This window comes from Zosterops lateralis, assembly GCF_965231275.1.
Source record: "Zosterops lateralis genome assembly, chromosome: 7".
Taxonomy (NCBI): domain Eukaryota; kingdom Metazoa; phylum Chordata; class Aves; order Passeriformes; family Zosteropidae; genus Zosterops; species Zosterops lateralis.
This window is the reverse complement of record NC_139767.1, coordinates 4,211,007-4,229,043: the sequence shown is the minus strand read 5'-3', so window position 1 is coordinate 4,229,043 and position 18,037 is coordinate 4,211,007. Positions and strand designations below refer to the sequence as shown.

General features: G+C 41.7%; 1 protein-coding gene across 2 annotated transcripts in view; it reads right to left on the bottom strand.

Moving 5' to 3' along the window:
• ERBB4 (erb-b2 receptor tyrosine kinase 4) overlaps positions 1 to 18,037 on the bottom strand; it is a gene marked incomplete at its 5' end in the record, with an annotated part of 578,832 nt that overhangs the window by 132,530 nt on the left and 428,265 nt on the right. For both annotated transcript variants that reach the window (XM_083864953.1, XM_083864954.1), the window contains 5 exons: positions 129 to 203; positions 5,292 to 5,446; positions 6,913 to 7,006; positions 9,655 to 9,787; positions 16,547 to 16,746. In XM_083864953.1, coding sequence (XP_083721079.1) covers positions 129 to 203; positions 5,292 to 5,446; positions 6,913 to 7,006; positions 9,655 to 9,787; positions 16,547 to 16,746 — 657 coding nt within the window. The remainder of the gene's footprint in view (positions 1 to 128; positions 204 to 5,291; positions 5,447 to 6,912; positions 7,007 to 9,654; positions 9,788 to 16,546; positions 16,747 to 18,037) is intronic.

Genomic DNA, 18,037 nt, shown 5'->3' with positions numbered 1-18,037 from the left:
TGGCTGTGGAGAGGCAGATGTCACTGGAGGACAAGCTGTAGTGTCCCCACAGCGTGGGTGTGTGCACAAACTGGATAATGTGACATTCCTGTGGCAGGCAGGGCATGGAGGATGGGTGGGGATGTTACCTAGCGTGCTGTGGCAGAGTGGACTGCCGTGTCCATGGATAGAAAATGCAGTCATGACTAGCGGGGCCTCTACACCTGCAGGCAATTACAGAACAAACCACGTCATTGCCACGCCCCAGGACATGCACAGGCATGCGCCCTTGTCCACACGGGATGCAGGATGGAGACACACAGGCAGCCAGCACCCAGCCAGTACCTATCCATCAGCCCAATGCAGTCCTCCAGGTGTGGCCCTATGCACCTGCAGCAAATCCAAAGTGGAAACAGGGAGAGAAAGAGAGACGTGTTATTTACATACACACATGAGTAGCAGGAATCCCCTTTGTGTTCTTAATTCTTCTCTGCCTAAGAGAGACTCATGTCACCAAAAAATTATAGCTTGTGGCAAGAGGAACAATAATAGCAAGAGCACTCCAAGGCAGGCCATATCTCGGTTCACCTGTGTGTGGGAGTCCTGACAACAGAGTTGCCTTTGCTGCATGTTTTTATGAGTCATCAAAGCAGTGATTACTGCACAAAAGCTGTTAATTTACAAGTTGAGACTTCCAGGAGCACAATCCAGAATTTGCTTTTCTTTCTGTAATTGATGCAATTGTTCATTCTGTTCTAAACTCCCAGGCGGGGCAACTGCAGAAATATTTTGGAAGCTGACAATACTTTTTTAACAGAGAAGCTCAAGGATCAACTTCCAGCAACGAAAACCACAGCAAAATGGTGTCTGCTGATTCAGACATTTTATTCTGCTTTCCTTAGATGCTGCCAAAAGTCCTCCACACCTGCACAATCAGTAGGTGCCCACCAAGGGTGTTGGAAATGCAAGGAATCACTAAATGCAGCACCACTAAAACACAGCCGTGGAAAAGAGTTTGCAGAACAGGCATGGCATGTGTGGATTTCCCTTGCCCCCATGAAGAGCAGAGCTGGTTTCCTGGTCCCCTGCATTCAAACAGCAAGTCAAATATACATTTACACAGCAGTCAGGATTCTCAGAGACCTAAAGTTGAGCTTTTAGGGGTTAAAACAACCTGACCCCCTTCAGTGCTGCCCACCCAGCCAGGCACTCTAGCCATGGGGAGCATGTAGCCCTTGGCATTTAAGGAAACCAAACCGTTTATTTCAACTCTTAAACAAGATCTCAGAGCCATTTTATTAACAGGCCCTTTGGCTGTACCTCTATTACAGGCAGCAGAGATGATCTGACACATCAGTAGACCACAACTCACTTCTGTGGAGGCATTTTAAATTTAAGGTGTGATCCTCAACTCTTTTAAAGTTTGCTGTTTTTTAGATTGGCTTTGATGGAAGGATATGCATGTCAGAAAAATCTGAGAGTTCAAATAAGCTCCCACGAGATCTTCTTTCTGCTTCACCATCACTTGCCACTCATCAGCTTTTGTTGCATTTAAATTGGTACCACTCTGCCATTATAAAATGAAGTCAGTGAATTCAATTTCCCGGTAGCTGCTCATCAGGGAGAGCAGACCAAGAAAACCTTACTCTGTGTTTGTTTACTTGAATTTTTGTTTTTACATAAGGCATTTACTTGACATGCAAACACAAACTGGAAGGATTTCCTCAATGACTGCTTCCTCCAGCATATGTGCAGGCATAAAAAAAAGATGTGTTAAATATCCAGATAATGCATAAACATAAGGGGTTGATTTAACACAGTTCAAAAACTTAATAGAGAGAATTCCTGGAATTTCAGTTGTCCTGGGCACTAGGCTTTGGAATTCAGGACTGTGTGAATTCTAACCCATCTCCAATACATCCGATGTTTCTTCGTTTCACAGCATTCTCAGCAATTTGGAGAAAACAGGTTCAGCAATGAAGGAGGCTGAAAAATTGCTCAGATTGTCCATTTCCTACCATTCCAAGAAAAGCTGAGCTCAGACTCTTGCTATAAATAAAAAGAAGGGTATCTTCAAATTACAGGCCTGAGAGCCTCTGAGAGTTTAGAGAACTAGCAGACTGACATCTAGAGCCTGTTGCCTCGGAGTCACTTCTCATTTTGGAGAACAGCATTGAACCAAACTTGTGCTGCTTGAACCTCACCCAGTGCAAATTGAAGGATCATCGATTTTTATTTCAAATTGTAATCCTCTTCAGTGGACTTGGCTTCCCCAAAGAGAAAACTCTGTCCCAGGTGCAACTCCATTACTCCTATTTAGCAGTTCCCAGTTTCCTCCCTGAGTGACTGTCCTGATTACATGCAGGGAAGTACAACACTGAGTCATGGCAATATTTATTAACAGGGTATTTTGTACCACCAAGTCATCAGGTGTTTTTCCCCAGGAAGGAACTCTCTTCTTTTCAGGCTTTTTGACTCATAGAAGCCTGAGAGAATCATAACATCACGTTGGTAACCTCGTTCACACCCAGTGTTCCTTCTGCTTGGAGTCTGGATGATATTTTCTTTTCCAAGTTGGCTCTGTAAAATGAACTGGTTCATTGATACATGCCAATTTATTAATGATATATTCAGTACCTTACAGAAGTTCAATACAGCTTATCCAGAAAATTACACTTGGAGCTCATCCTAGCTTAACAGATAATCATCCCCTGAAAGGAAATGTGGGGTTTTGAAAATTGCAGCAACAACAGGGTTTTTTTGCTTTTTTTTTCCCCAGAAATAATCCAGAAATATTGTAGTTTATCAACTTTCTTAAAGATTGAAAGGTGGGGTCTTAACTGCACAGATATGAGGCAGCAAAGCCATTTGTTGCCAGACGAATTCTCAAAAATCTTGGTCACTGAAAACAAACAAAACTAATTTTACAGTGGTATAAGTGGATTATCTCTGGACAGGAGAAAACCTTTTTTGTTTTGGTCACCCAACTATTCTTATGGATAAAGTCAGAAAACTCTACCCAGAGGCTAGTGAGCTGACATGTGAAAGGAACTCAGGGTGAGAGGAACAAAGTTGGACTGGAGCAGGGGCTAGGAGAAAATTTTGCAAAACAAAAGAGTAACAGTTGTTCTTATCCAGAGTGTGTTTGCAATATTCTTTCATCTGGAATTCAAACTTTCTTCCTAAAAATACACCTGAGCTTTAGAGGTACCATGGTGCTTCTGCCCTCAAATCCCTCCAGGGCCACACACACACTGCTGCTGAAGCTCCCCTGACTTCTCTGGTCATGGCTTAGAAGCAGAAGAGCATTTTGGTGGGGAGCAATGCCCTCCCTTCAAAAAGCTGTGTGACAAAACACGTTTGTATGATGAGGGGAGGTCTCCCATTTGTGTCCTGCCCAGCAATGAAGCAGGCTGTCACTTGTCATCGTGTAATTAGTATTTTGTGCCTGTGGAAGTGCTCAGTTTTGGCTAGCTCTGCAAGAAGAGTTGCCAAATGCTTTCCAGCTCTCCTGAATTAAGTGGGAGAGCTGTCCCACTTGCCTCAGATCTGCTCTAAACTGCCTTGAAGTAGCTGATACTCATCATGAGGATGCAAGGGCAGCAGCACAGTTGTTGCACCCAAGGAAGTCACTGTTGGACAGTTCTGCTGGTCAGTGCAGGATCATTAACAGGGCTGGGTAATTACACACCTATTAAGAGAAGCAGTCATTACACTTGAATAAGGGAGGAGAATGGTGCTAGCAAACCTCACTGAAGCAGTCCTCTGCAAATGCCAAAGTGGAATTTGTGGCAAAACACAGGAAATAGGGGTGGGAGAGATCCTTCCTTGGAGACAACTGGTGGGCTTGACTGGAGACATCATGTGAGAACTAATAACCCATTTTACCAAGCAGCCTGACTCATAGAGAGCAGCACTGCAGGAATGAGATAATCCCAGACTGGGAAGCACTGCTCTGCAGCAGCTCAACCCTTTTTGGTGGGTATCCCAGCTGTGCTGAGAGGGCACTGGTTTTATCCCAGCACTTGACCTGGCAGCCAGGAGAACACATGTGCAGGATGAAGCAGTATTATGTTTTCTAACATAACACTAGAAATGGCTGGGTCAGTTAGAGCTCCTCAGGAAAGAGGAGGGAATAGGAAGAAGTGTTTCTCCCTGGAGGCCAGGAGAGCTGCAAGGCACTTCCTGTGCTGGGCAGACACTAAATCCATCACACATCCGTGGTCTTGTCAGATTAGATCAGCATTGACACCTTCTCCATCTATGAAAGCCAGGACCAGAGCTCCTGCAGTGAGCTCATCTTTTGATATCATTTCTTCTTACCCTCTTCTTCCACAGCAGCAGCATTTTTCTTATTGCATAACTGACTGAAAGGGTCTGGGGGGCAGACAAATCTGTAACAGATCCTGGCTGTGTCTCTGTGATCTCCCTCTCATTTCCCTAATGGCTCTATTGTAATTAGATTTGCAAAACCAGCAAAAGGTCTCATTTTGAATGGCAACAGCTGTTGACATCAAGATTACATTGAATAATTTACTGGTTTAATTTTAGCTGCTAAACAATAAGAGCCTCTTGTCGAAGATTATTGCACTGGCTGATGTTTTCTCTTTTTCCCATTGCTGCCTCGTCCTCTCTTTGCATGCTGGACACTCTGAATTGTCCCATGGAAAAGGCAGTAATAACTTACATGGTCTGTGCAAAACACAGAAGTGTGCATGTAACTACTGTTGTTGTGTTGCACAGGTTTTTAATTTGGGCTCAGAACCATGGGCTGTATTATTGCAAGTGTAACAAATTATTCTGGGCACTTTGACAGGACTTCAGAAATTGATGCTCAGTCTCAGGCTCCTGTACAAAGTCTGGTTTCACATTCTGTGCATCAGGCCCTGCAGGAAAAGGAGAGCAGTAACACTTCTGTCTCGCAGTGCTGCTGCAGGCTTAGTCCACCAATACCAAGTAGCAGAGATTCTCTGTCAAGGAGCAAAGAGTAAAAATAAAGTCATTTTACAGTCCTAAAATTAAGTGAAGGGGAAGCATTTGCTACAAACCAGTGGGGAAGGAAAGCTGAGAGCATTGCTGTGGAAAGTTCTTCTCTGTGGTTTTCCAAAGAGATTTTTTGTGATAAGCTGCTGGGTGTTCATACTAAAACCTGAACATCATGAGAGACCTGAAAATCAAAGGTTAAATTCCTACTGCACACTCTCTTTCCAGGAGTGGGACAAGTGCTTTACTAAGTGAAACTACCTATAAACCCCCCTGTGCTAGGAGCAGTACATGGCCAGGATGGCTCCCTGCAGAGAGCTTGCACTCACCCTTGGGTGCAGTTTGGGTGGCACGGGTGGCACTCCCGATCCTCATCGGCGTACTTGAAGATGAAGCTGTTGGCTCCCTGCAAGCCATCAGGACATTTCTCCACACAATTTGGACCATCCTTAAAATGGAAACACTTTGTGCAGTGGTCAGGTCCCTGGGGAGGGTGGAAGAAAGAAATGCAGTGCATTGAAGTTACTCTGTCCTTTCCTGCTGCACCAGGATTGCATTGGCACACACTCAGCAACAACTGCAGCAGCTTCTCTTCCCAAGGGACAGGGAATTTCCTGAGTGGTTCCAGCCTCTCTTAGGGAGAAGCAGATGTATAAATCCTGGTACATTAACTTCTTCTGCAGAGTGCAAGACTAAATACCAGCTTCTAGATGAGCTTCTTAATGTTATTGGTGTACTTAATACAATGAAGTCTGTGCCCACTTTAACGCTCAGAAACTCCCTGCTGCATTATTCAGGACTGAACCACCTTTGCAAAGCCCCTCATCAGTGGGTTCTCCTACCTCTGCACTCCACAACCATTTTCCACAAGCATTCTGCACATGGCATTTGGTCACAGCAAGACTGAAGGAGTACAAGGTCTCCCTCTTCTTAATACATACAAAGACCAAATTGTTAAGAACAACAAACCAAAACTCCTGGACAACGTAAAATTTTAAAGCTGTGATGAAAAGCCAGTGTATAACTAAATCTGGTGGTCAAGTTGAGCACTGGCCTAAGATTTTATGTCCATAAGCCCTGCTACAAATCAAAATTTCCCTCATGGGCTGAACACTTGAAGCATTAGCTTCTTGCCTTATGACTGTATTGCAGAAAAACACAGTATTATTGTAAGAAAAATTACAGTGCCTTTCCTTTTTCCATTCAGTAAGTCACAGAAATAAGGAAATAAGTTATGGGTTATATTTTCTCAATTATGAAGAGCCTAAAATATAACTCCTCATTTCCAGCATACTTGTGACTTTTAATCTTGGCAATACACAGAAAACTAGAAGAAAGAGACAACTTCTATCTCCCAAAAGAGCAATAATCTTTGAAGGAAAAGTTACTGGCCATTATAAAGGTGAGAAAGAGGTAACCATCATTTAGGATGCAGGGAAAGTGTTATCTATCAAAAGAACCTAAAGGCTATCCAAGTACAAAAAATCTTACAGTATATTGTTCAAACTGAGAGATTGAGATGAATTCCTCCATTTTTTTGGGAGGGGAAACCAGGACAGAACTGAGTACAAAGAAAAAAAAATAGGCATAAAAGAGGGCACCCAAATCCCAACTGCATGCTTTCTGTCTGTAAAAATTGTGTGCATCTGTACCATTAAAGCATTAAGACAACTCAGGAAAGAAAACTCTTAAAATCACTTTCTTAAGGAGGTGGATCTAAGGCAGTTTATTCCCAGCACCAGTTTAACAAGAGCAGGCTTCCTCCCCTACAAGCAGAAAATATGTGTGTTCTGCTTTTGTTAACACTAATTTGCAGTAGCTGCTTTAGAGTCTGTAAGTTTAACCTGTCCTTCAGCAACACTTTTGCAAGTCACCCTGAAGCAAAGCAAAGCGAACACAACAACCCAAGCCCTACAAAAGCCCTACAAACACAGCAGACTCTGCCCTTACCGGTCCGTAGCAGGTGATCATGTTCTCCTCCATCTTCTCACACTGCGGGTCACACTCCACGCACACAGAACCGTTCGCGAACTCTCGAAATTCCCTGAGGAAACATTTCGCAGGCAGGTTAGGAGATATCTGACTCCAGCCTCAAACTGAGCTCACCTGGCTGGGTGTTCACCTGATCTCTGAGGGCAGCAGTCTGTCACAGCTGCTGAGGACATGCCACCACCTCATCCACAGCCACATGGGGCAGAGACACCTTCTGCACCAACATAAAACTATAGTGGGAGCCCTCCTCTCATTAAGAAATACAGACTTCATTAACAGGACAAAATTGATGACTTCTTGATTTTCATGATTGTCACTCATGGCTCAGATTCAGGAAGCCACTTGTCACATGTGAGCACTAATGACAGAGCTGTCTTTGTTGCAGGTAGGTCTCTGTGAACACATGTTTTAAAGCCCGTGCTCCAAAAGGCTCATAATGTTTTCAGCAATAATTCTAAACTGATGTCTCAATCTATAAAATGTCAAAACAAATCCTTTTACTCATTTATTTCACGTATCCACAGGAAACTACCACTCAAGTGACTTTTTTTTTTTAATTAACCACTCTTAGGAGGGAAAAAAAGGTAGTGATGGCAGGTTGAATTTCTTCCTTCAAACATTTCAACTGCCAGTTATCCCTCTCCACAAACCTCCAGTACTCTCCCGACATAATCCATCCCACGTTTTTTTAGGCCAAGATGAATTCACATGTGAGCAATTGTTTCTCCCCCACTAAAGACAGACCAAATATTTGTAGCAAGCTTAGAGTGGACCAACCCAAGCCTTGCAGGTGGATCCCATCTTGCTGCATTACCAATTACAATATTTGCATTAACCAGATGTGTGCAGGTGTGCTGCACACTCATGTTAGGGGGCTCCAGCAGCATCCAGGTAAAGGCTCTGAGCTCAGTTGGTCACTGCTCACCCTCCATTCCTCCACAGCCATTAGGATCTGCTGAGGACATCAGGATTGTCTTAGGCTGCAATGCAAGGTGTAACCAGCAGTCTTGTCTATTACCAGCTGTTAAACCAGGTCAGACAGTGCTTTTTATCCCTTCCAGGACCCATCTTCCCTCCAGGGGATCTCTGCTGTCCATGGGCCATTCAGGCTCACTGCAGGGCTGATACAATTCCATCATCCCATGGGGAGATGCTCCACCCAGGGGGAGGAGCCCAGCATTCCCACCTGAGTAAAACCTGGCATTCACAACACCAGGGCAGCCTGTTTGCCGTGGATTCCCAGAGGAAGAGCAGACCCATCTCACCACCACTGGATCTTCAGAGGAAAACTACATCTCTCTACAGGATCATCTCTGCTCAAACAGAACCACATATGGCACTCCAGGACTGCAGCCACCATTTAATTGCACTGACCAACAGGGTGTCAGGTTGTACTCTGACTCTGTCAGCGGTTTCTTTTTGTTTGTTGCTTTTTTGCACTACTACTTTTTATTTTAATATTCCTAGTAAAGAACTGTGATTCCTATTCCCATACCTTTGCCTGAGAGCCCCTGATTTCAAAATTGTAATAATTTGGAGCAAGGGGTTTTACATCTTCAAGGGAGGCTCCTGCCTTCCTTAGCAGGCACCTGTTGTTCCAATCCAAGACAGGACTGAGCTGAGGAAAACCTCACTTGAGTGCTGCAAGGAAGCTCACCCTCCCCTGGCTCTGGGAGTGCATTTTTCCTGCTGAAGACTAAAAGAGATGTCAAATACAGCTTGACCCTACCCTGAAGAACTGTTGCTGCCCAACAGCATGAACGTGCAGAGCTCTCCCACAAACAGAAAAGTTCTCCTCTAGCCCAGGTTACAAATATTTTCATGTATTTAGGACAGAACAGAGCCTGGGGAAAATGTAAATATCATTCACTGATGGATAGAGAACAGAACAGAACATACTGATTGAGTCTCATCATGCTTCATGGCAGCAAAAGACACCAAGGAGGAACCAACTTATTCCAGTGTACTGACAACATAACTGGGGCCTGCAAATCTTCATATAAGGGGGTGAAGGGGGAGGAGAGAAGAGGAGCTTTTAAGCGCATAAAACTGTGCTCTGACAAAGTAATTTTTGCAAGCCTTCTCCAGATGGAAGAGTTGAGAATATTTTCATGCATATGTGGGAGTTCATTTGGTTCAGTTCAGCTTTATCTTTCTGTCATAAGGCAGATCCAATCACCATGTGCTGTGGAGGTATTCCCCCAGTATAAGCAGCAAAAGGAAAAGGGCCAAGAACTCCTGTTGGGTTTTAAATTTATATTTGTGTGTACAATTACACAGTGCATTATGAAAAATGAGAGTGAGTTTTTCTACTTTGGGGTCCTTACTCAGAGAATTTCTTTATCAGATGCCTGAATCCAACTTATCTGAAAGAACGTAATTATGGTTCTGAATAAGGCTATCAAGTAGGGATAAATGACGAGGATTTTTTTCACCTCAATCAAATTGTTCAGCAATGCAAAAGGTGCAAGGTGATGATGCTGCTGCATGAAAACTTTAGTCAGAGGAATACCAGGGAAAGCTTTCTACACAAGTTCACATTTAGAAATCCTTAAATCCCTTGACAGGTTTCACCCCAAATCAGTAATATTGGCAATGGAGCCAGATACTGGTTAATGCAACCCCAAAATGACTTGCTCACTGAAGTCCTCCACAGTGTTAATTAGCAGCTTTGGAGAAAGCCCAAGGGGGGTGCCTTACCCGTCGTAGAGGTTGCAGGAGTCGATGCAGGTCCTGCCCCTGATGAAGCGCTTGCAGGACAGGCACTGGTCTGGCCCTGGCCCCCAGCAGCCGTCACTGGAGCACAGCTCATTGCACACCATCCCATCAGCAGCTGCAGAGAGAAGGGCTGCTGTCAGTACTGCACACAGCCCTCCCAAAGCCAAGGGAGAACATTCTCTTAGCACCCCGACATGCTCGGAAATGTCACCGGAATGTCCCCATTCTCCAGAAGCAGGACAGAAAAAAACCCATAAAATCACCATCATGCCACAACACAAACACACAGAGCACTCAGCTGAAATATCCTACACACTCCTGGTCTGCTCCTTTCAGAAAAAAATGAGTGGGAAAAAAGATATACCAGAGTGCTGCAAGGATAATCAAATCCAGAGGAGAGCTGCTAAAACAGGAATAAACAGAGATGCAGCCTCGGAGGTGGGGGAGAAAGGACATGATTCTAAAATCCTGAATGGCAATGAAGAGGTGAGTAAGCATGAAACAATTGTTCACTGCTTCTTCCAAGTCCCTCGTGGGCATTCAAAGAGACAGGAATCCAATAGGGTTAAAATCTGAGATTTTTTCTTCATAGAAAGTAAAGATCAACCTGTAGAATTCCCTGACACTGGACATGGTAAATGCCAAAAATCTAAAGGATTCAAAAAAATCAGTTGTCTGAATCAACTAAAGTTCTATTAAACTAAAATATAAAATGCTACCTATGAACTGAGGACTCCCTGAAACAAAACTTATGGACAGCAGGGAAAAAATGGAAGGAAAGACACCAGTAATTGTGATTTTTAAATTACTTATTTATATTATTCAGGTGCAAAAGCACCTGAAGAACCAAAAAGCCTTTCTATTAAAACCCTCAAGCCCACACCAAAATACACTATGAACTAAGGGTTAGAGGGAAAGTGTTTCAAACAGTGTAAGTCTGTGTTTTTATTTTATATAAATCATTCTCTATGTAAATATCTTGGTAATGTGACAGATGGAGAAAATGAGCAAAGAGCAAAAGAAAACACATCAACTCTGCAGCATGTGAAGAAAATCTGGGTGCACTTTCAGCCTCACCCTGGCATGTAAAAGGACAGAATTCATTTGAATTTATTTTTTGCACAATGCAATGTTTTGCACAAATGTATTACACACTGGACTGAGTAAGCTAAACCCAGCAAGGACCTGAAATGTCAGAGATGGCAACAATACAGACACTTATTTGCTTTTTAAACCACTGGAAACAATTTAAAAGGAATAATAAATGAAAAGGAGGTGTGATGGTTGAGTTCTACCACCCTTCTCCAGTACTGTCTTACTCAATAACATCAGGCATGAAAGGTCTGAGCTTGTTTTGTCAAGGCTGGGATTTAGTTGTTTTTTTTTTTTTTTATTTCTGTATCACACATCCTTTTTTAATACCAGCATCCAAAATATATTCAGAAGTGTCTTCCTGTTTGTTTTTTTTTTTTTTTTTGCCTCGAAGCTCAAATCAGGTACAGCCAAATAAAAAATTACTTCATTTAGGAAGTCATTTCAGGTGCTCAGTGTGGTTTAAAGTGTATTAATGATCACAAATTCCAGCACAGCAAGGGGGACTCAGGAGGTCATTTCAGAGAGGTGCCTTGTCCTCCTTCCCTGATGAGCCAGGATGAGCAGGGACACAAAACTCAGCTCCTCATCACTGTCCTAACCTGACTTGCTTTTCAGCATAGTAACATTTTTATAGTAACTATCAGATGTCAGTTGTTCCACTATTTGCCTGAACCTGCAAATAAAAAGAAAAACCACAAACCCAGAATTGCACCTATCCTATTAATTGTACCTATCCTAGGTACAATTAAACAAGCTTTTTATATAGTTTCACATGGGTTTTGTTTTCTAATCAATTACTCATTTTAAATCTTTGTCAAGCAACAAACTAAAACTTAACCTGGTCTGGAGAGCCCTTTGTTTCTCATTTTTAATTTTAAGAATATTGCTAGCTCTTCTGATTTTGTTTTCCACACTCATTCCAGAAAGGCAATTCCCTGTTTGCTTTCTCACCTTCTTCAGTAACTTGAAATTGTGATTTACTACCAGTGATTTCCTTTCTTTTCATCTTTCTCACCCTTCAAACTACTCTGGGATCAAAATTTATTTGCACAGAGAGAGTATTTCACTAAAATATCTGGGATATTATTACAAGATAGGTCAGAAAATACAGTGAATAACTATATACAAATAAAAAGAGAGCTTTTCAATAAAGAAAATCATGATTACCCCATTGAAATGTAGCCAACACAGTGCCCATAGTCTTATGAAAAAAGCAACAGAAACAAAAAAATACCATTTCCTCCTGAAATGTTTTCATAAAAGAATCTTGGCAAGGAGGGAGTGGTTGTTTTGACAACTTATAAAAACTCATTTCTCTCGCCTTTCTCTTCTTTAATTTTGGGGATGGCTAAAGAAATGTTTCAAATTTTGACACATTATTTGGTATTTCCATGGGCTGAGCATGTTCTGCAGCTCCAGCACATCACACGTGGAAGGAAATATTAATAATGTTCCCAACAGGAACTGGATTTTGTCAGGAGTTTTAGAAGAGGGGCTCATTCTTTATTAATGGGGCCACACAGGTTAGGAGCAGAAAGGTTCAATGTTTTTCCCCAACCTAAATAGACCGCAAGAAAATTAGTTACTAAAAAAAGAAATTTTTTTTTTTTGGCTAGACGCTTCTGGGCCTGATCCAAAGCTCCATAAACTGAACAGAAAAACTCCTTCAGACTCCAATTAGCTTTACATCATGCCCAATAATGAATGTAATCATTTATTCAAGTTGTTAATTGGTGGCTAGATTGATATAATTCATAATAATCACATCTGTACCAACCTTTGCCTGGAAGGGTTTCACCTTACACTGCAGGTGTCACTAAAGCTGAGAGAATTGTCCAAGTAACTTTGGATAAAACAACATTTCTTTCTGCATTTATTTTGTGTGCACTCATATTTCATGGGTCACCTCTGACTGTTCCATTAAAAAACACCCCAAAACCATGAAGGGAAAAAAAAAAAAAAAGGCAGACTTTTCACTTCTGCATGGAGCAAAAGTAAAATCTACCCACCCTTTCCTTGGTGATTTGTTCTGTTCCCTGGGCACACGAGCTTGGACACTGACATTTCTATCCTTGAAAAACACAAAGCACTAGAGCATCCTGAGAGTTTATGGATTTAATTTTTTTTTTAATTAGAAACACACACATTTATTTTTCTCCTGTATTTTCAGTATTCTACAGAAACCAGCCCAAAAATCAGCCTCTTCCTAGGCTTTTAACCTATTAAAAAACTATCTTGTAGGCAGTGAAGGATTTGAGGACTATTTTAACATTGTTAAGAAGTGGTGTAAAGAGCAAGATAAAATAATTGAGGGTATGAGGAATGTAAAGAATATTTTGCATGCTCAGAAATGTTGTAGTATTTTCCACTGGGTGAAGTCTGTTGTCTTTGTTTTCTTCATTGAGAAAAAAAGAAAAAAAATCAGAGTTTTCCTAAACTCTGTCATTCTAGTATTATCTCAAAGACAAAGCATTAAGAGACCAAACTTTTCCACAAAAATTTTACTCCCCCTGCAACTTCTCAGTATTTCCCCACTGATGTAGAGTTAGCTGTATACAGCATTAAATGCCATGGAGAAGATAACGTCACCTTGTGACAGGTCATAAAAGTCACTTAAATACACTGGTGGCTAGAAGATCTTGGGAGGTCTTGCATGAGTTTTCAGAAAAGCTACATTTTGATAGAAAAAAATTGCTGCAATTTGCTTTAAGCCATTAACATTAACTAAGTAGAAATGGAAAAAAAAGAGAAAACCAAGCTAATAGTGGCTCAAAATATACAAAGAAGTAATAATAAATATCTAAGAGTGGCTGCAACATTTAACATTTTTTAGACTGGTTTCTTGACTGAAAACCTTGGGAAAAAGAATTTTTGGTGGGTATTTTTATTGACAAGCCACACCCTGCTGGTTACCCTGCAAGCAAACAGACAGTATTGCTGCCACAGAGCATTCTGATCCTCCAAATATTTACTCACACACTTTCCCCATTCTGGTGAGGCTCATTTGGCACTCAAGGGGTGTGGGGATGTGCCCAAACACCTGCAGGATCAGTGTCCAGAACAGGGAAAAAAGGGAAAGGCAGAGATGGAAACCCTAGAGGCTCACCCTCACATCCCACACAGGATCTGAGGCAGTGGAGGGTGCAGGAAAACTCTCCTAAAGCCCAGTCTGTTGGCCTGTCCTGGAGATGCTCCAAGGGGTGCTGGAGAATTTCATCTGGCTCCATGGGCCAGTGCTGCCTCACTGCAGTGACACTGCAGAGTTAATGAGACATCCAACCTGCAGAGAACTCACTCAACCCCACAGAGGTGCTGGCTGACAGGCAGAGCTGAGGCAGCAGCAAAGCTCTTCTAAGCTAATGCTGACTCTCAAAAGGCCACAAAACATCCATTCACCCACACAGATGTGCAAAGAGGGTAAATCACTGATTCTGTTGGGATTGCACTGCCTCCCAATTGGAGCCACTTGTCCCCTGGCCTATGTTCATTATACACTGTCCATTTAATGAACACAGGTTAGAGTCCATTTCTAAAACCAGCCCCATGATACTGGAGCTTACATTGTGACTTAAGAAGGAAACAAATGAGATTTGTTTTCCTCTTTAAGATTCCTGTGGTGTTAAGTCTCCTAAAATGTCTTTAGGAGTGTTTTTCTTCCTGGAAAATCATAAGTATCTATCATAATAAATCCTTACCAAGGTAGAGGTGAAAAAGTTTACATTTTCCCTTTGTGTGCAAATGTAGTGACAAGGCATTCCATATGAGAGGATGATGTGACAGCACATCCCAGTTTCCATTTGCTCTGGAAATGGAAATGTTTTCAGTAGTTGGGGCAGCTTCAAAGGGATTCAAACTGAGAAACTTTCCCAGGAAAGAGCAAAGAGGCATTTGACAAAGGAGCTGTGACAATTAATGCAAGATTATGTTCCAAACTGATGTGTTCAGCTGTGTCCTAAAGCTCCCCAAAACAGTGAAACAACTGGGATACTACTCCATGAAGGGAATAAACACCTTACAAAATTCACCTGAGTGTTTTCCTGTTGTCTCCTAACATGTGGGAGGTTACAGAAAGCTTGAAGCAAGGAGGAATCATTACTGTATGAGACATGAGGCAAGTTTCTTTTTATATTAAATGTCTACGAATAGAGGAAAGTTGATTGTTCTTTCAATAAATGCTGCATGATCATCAGACAGAGCCAATCTGATGTAAGAAAACATCAGAGCACCAAGAGCATGATTTTTCTCCCACAGTAAGCAGCTTTTCATCTGGTAGAGAGGAAACCTGTGTTCTCTGGAAGGCTCGTAAGTTCGTGTATCTTCATATCAACTCAGATCAGGGAATATAACCTTAGTGACTCTTTCATGGTCAACAAAACCTTGATCTTCTTCCTCCTTCTGTTCTGTCAGCCCAAAAATTCCATATGGGAAATCTCAAAAGGGCTAACTCTTTCTCCATACCATACAACATACAGCTGTTAGTAGAGCACTAGCACAGAACTAGGTGGCTCCTCACCATGAGATCCTGTTACACTGCAGGGGAAAGCAAAAAGCAGTGCCACATCCCTGTGCCATCCTTCTTGGCAGCACCTCTATTTTCCAATAAATACTCTATTTTTATAGCTGGCTTTCTATGTAGGGGCAGAAGAAAAACCCTACACCCTCAGGCACAGTCACAGTAAAAACTGCCTGCAATGACAGCAAGTAGCATTCTCTTTACCTTCACTTTTTTAACTTGCATATAAAGAAATAACCTAATAAAATGAACACTAACAATAATTAAAATGCCACACAACCAAAACCATGTGGAGATTGACCAAACAAGACTTTGTACTTCCTATGGCTCTTCCATGGTAGGAGAGATTAGGAAACTAACTGAGACAAAGCTCCAGCTGTATTTCACCTAACACTGAAAGTACACTTACACTACAGTGATGAGCACAGCCATTCACTCTCTCAAAACAGAACACCACTTCAAAGGAAGGGGAGGAAAAAAAAAAAAGAAATTAAATCCTTAAAAAAATAATAAACAAAACCCCCCTCAAACCAAGAGAAAAAAAAAAAAAAAAAAAAAAAAAAAAAAAAAAAAAAAAAAAAAAAGGAACTAAAGTGCAAGTCAAAAATAGGACCACAGCTTGAAGAAACCCAAAGCAAACGTTTTTGGCTGATCAGAGCACAAACATCAGCAATATCACTTAAACATAGAGCAATTTAATGAATCTCCTCTCCTGCAAGCAGTCTAACAGATGCTTCAAATGAACTGCCTTGCTGCTACAATATGCCTGTATTGATGCAATTTGCTGCCTGATTTCTATATAAACAAGTTATTTTATCTGCTGCAGAGCTTTCTTTGGCTTTTCAGTACTGTGATCTCAGCCTAGGTAGTGGCAGGTAAGCTTTCCTGAAGCAGTATTTTTTATCAGATAGGGCAAATATGAAAAGAGAGAACCTGGTTATCTAAAACACTGTTCTGGATTAAGACAAGGCCACTTAGGCTGGGGGAAGGAGGAGATGCTAATCCCACTCCATAAGGAAAGGGCTGTAAAGTCAGGAACATTCCATTCACAGCCCTAGGAATTCCTATTTGTGAAACTGGATCATTCCCATCATGTTGAGGAAGCAGCTCACTCTCTCTGCTCCCTTTTTCACACCTTAAAACATTTAATTTTCCTGCTCAGACTGGGCAGGAAATGGATGCTGTGAATGCCTACAGTTGCCCTGATGTCCATGGAGCTCCACAAACCCCCAGCTGGGCCTGTGGCAGTGAGCAGCAGGTACTTACTGCAGTTCTCTGCCCTTTTGTTCCTGTGGATCACTGTCTTTTGGCTGGGGGTGCTGAAGAGGCTGGTCCAGTTGACAGTGTGGTAGTAGCACAGATTGCTGTTGTCTGTGATGTAGATGTTGCCAGCACTGATTTGCTTCAAGGACTGGAACTGCAGGGAAGTGATGCCTTGTTGCTTTAGGATGAGCAAGGAAAGGCCACTGGGATGAGAACAAAAGGGAGAGAGAATAGGAATTAGCTTCAGAAGGCATGACTTGCTGTGTCTGGTAGGGAATTGCCAACTGGAATTAATTCCGAGTGTCAAGATGATCTTCCCAGAAAAACCGAGCATTGTTCAGAAAACTTTTATTTTGTGGTAACACAAATATTTTATGAGTCAACATCCAGTTTTATTGCCTAGGAAGTTATGAGTCCTGTCAGGAGTGAGATACCACATGCTGTGATGCTCATAGCACTAGGCCAGGTAAACCAGCAGCACTCCTCAACCAGTTTCATTTCAGCCATTAACAGATTTTTTTTTGAGATAATGTGCTGGTAGGAAAACTGAATAAAATTCAGGTTTTTCTTTCAATAGCATTAATACTATGATAGTTTATATGCTAAGGAGAAAATGACAAAATAATGTAAAATGTATTAAAACATTTTCTGTCAGGCATCAAATTAATGTCATTTCAAGTAATACAAGAAGAAATTCTTATTTCTGTGGTTTTTTTTTCCAGCCCACTTTCCACATTTCATTTTTCTTTGGTTGTAATATGCAGTTATCGCCTTTCTTCATCAAAGGAACAGTAAATGATTGTCTGAGCAACATGAAAATGACTGCACATATTTTATGACTGAAGATTAGTGAAGACAATATCCAGTTTCTGGGCATCCTTTAAGTTATTGTATTTTAATGATGATAATTGTTTTCCAGCTGTTCCAAATAAAAGTTGCTGCCTTGGAACAGAATGCGGGGCTGTAATTCAACCTCAAGGTTTCACTGCTATTCATATTCTGCTCATGTTGCTGTTTCAGATGCCAGCAGAATCCCATGCCTGATTTACTCATCTCCAAAGTGGGGATCCAGGGCTTGCTGTATGAATTACTCAGGTACTTCCTTGTGCTTCCCCCAGCATTTCTCACCATGTTTTCTTCTCTTCAAACCAATTTATCCATCCAAGTTTGCACATAGAAACATCTCTGGTAAAAATGACACTACAGAGCTCACTGACGCCTCATCTGCAAGGTGCCTCAGTGATTTCAATGTGCTTCTACCTTCCACCTCTTCTTAAAACCACTTTTTTGTTTGGGCATATGAGCCTGCATTTCTAAACACAACCATATGAACTCCCAATAATAAGGCTAAGTTCTGTTATTCATTTCTTTTAAACTATGTTTTTTCACAAGGTATTTTAAATCATAAATGTAAGTTTCAGACAATGAGGTAATAGCCATGGACCAAGACTTTTTAAAAAAATAATTATGTTGAGAAGCTATTACCCATTATAA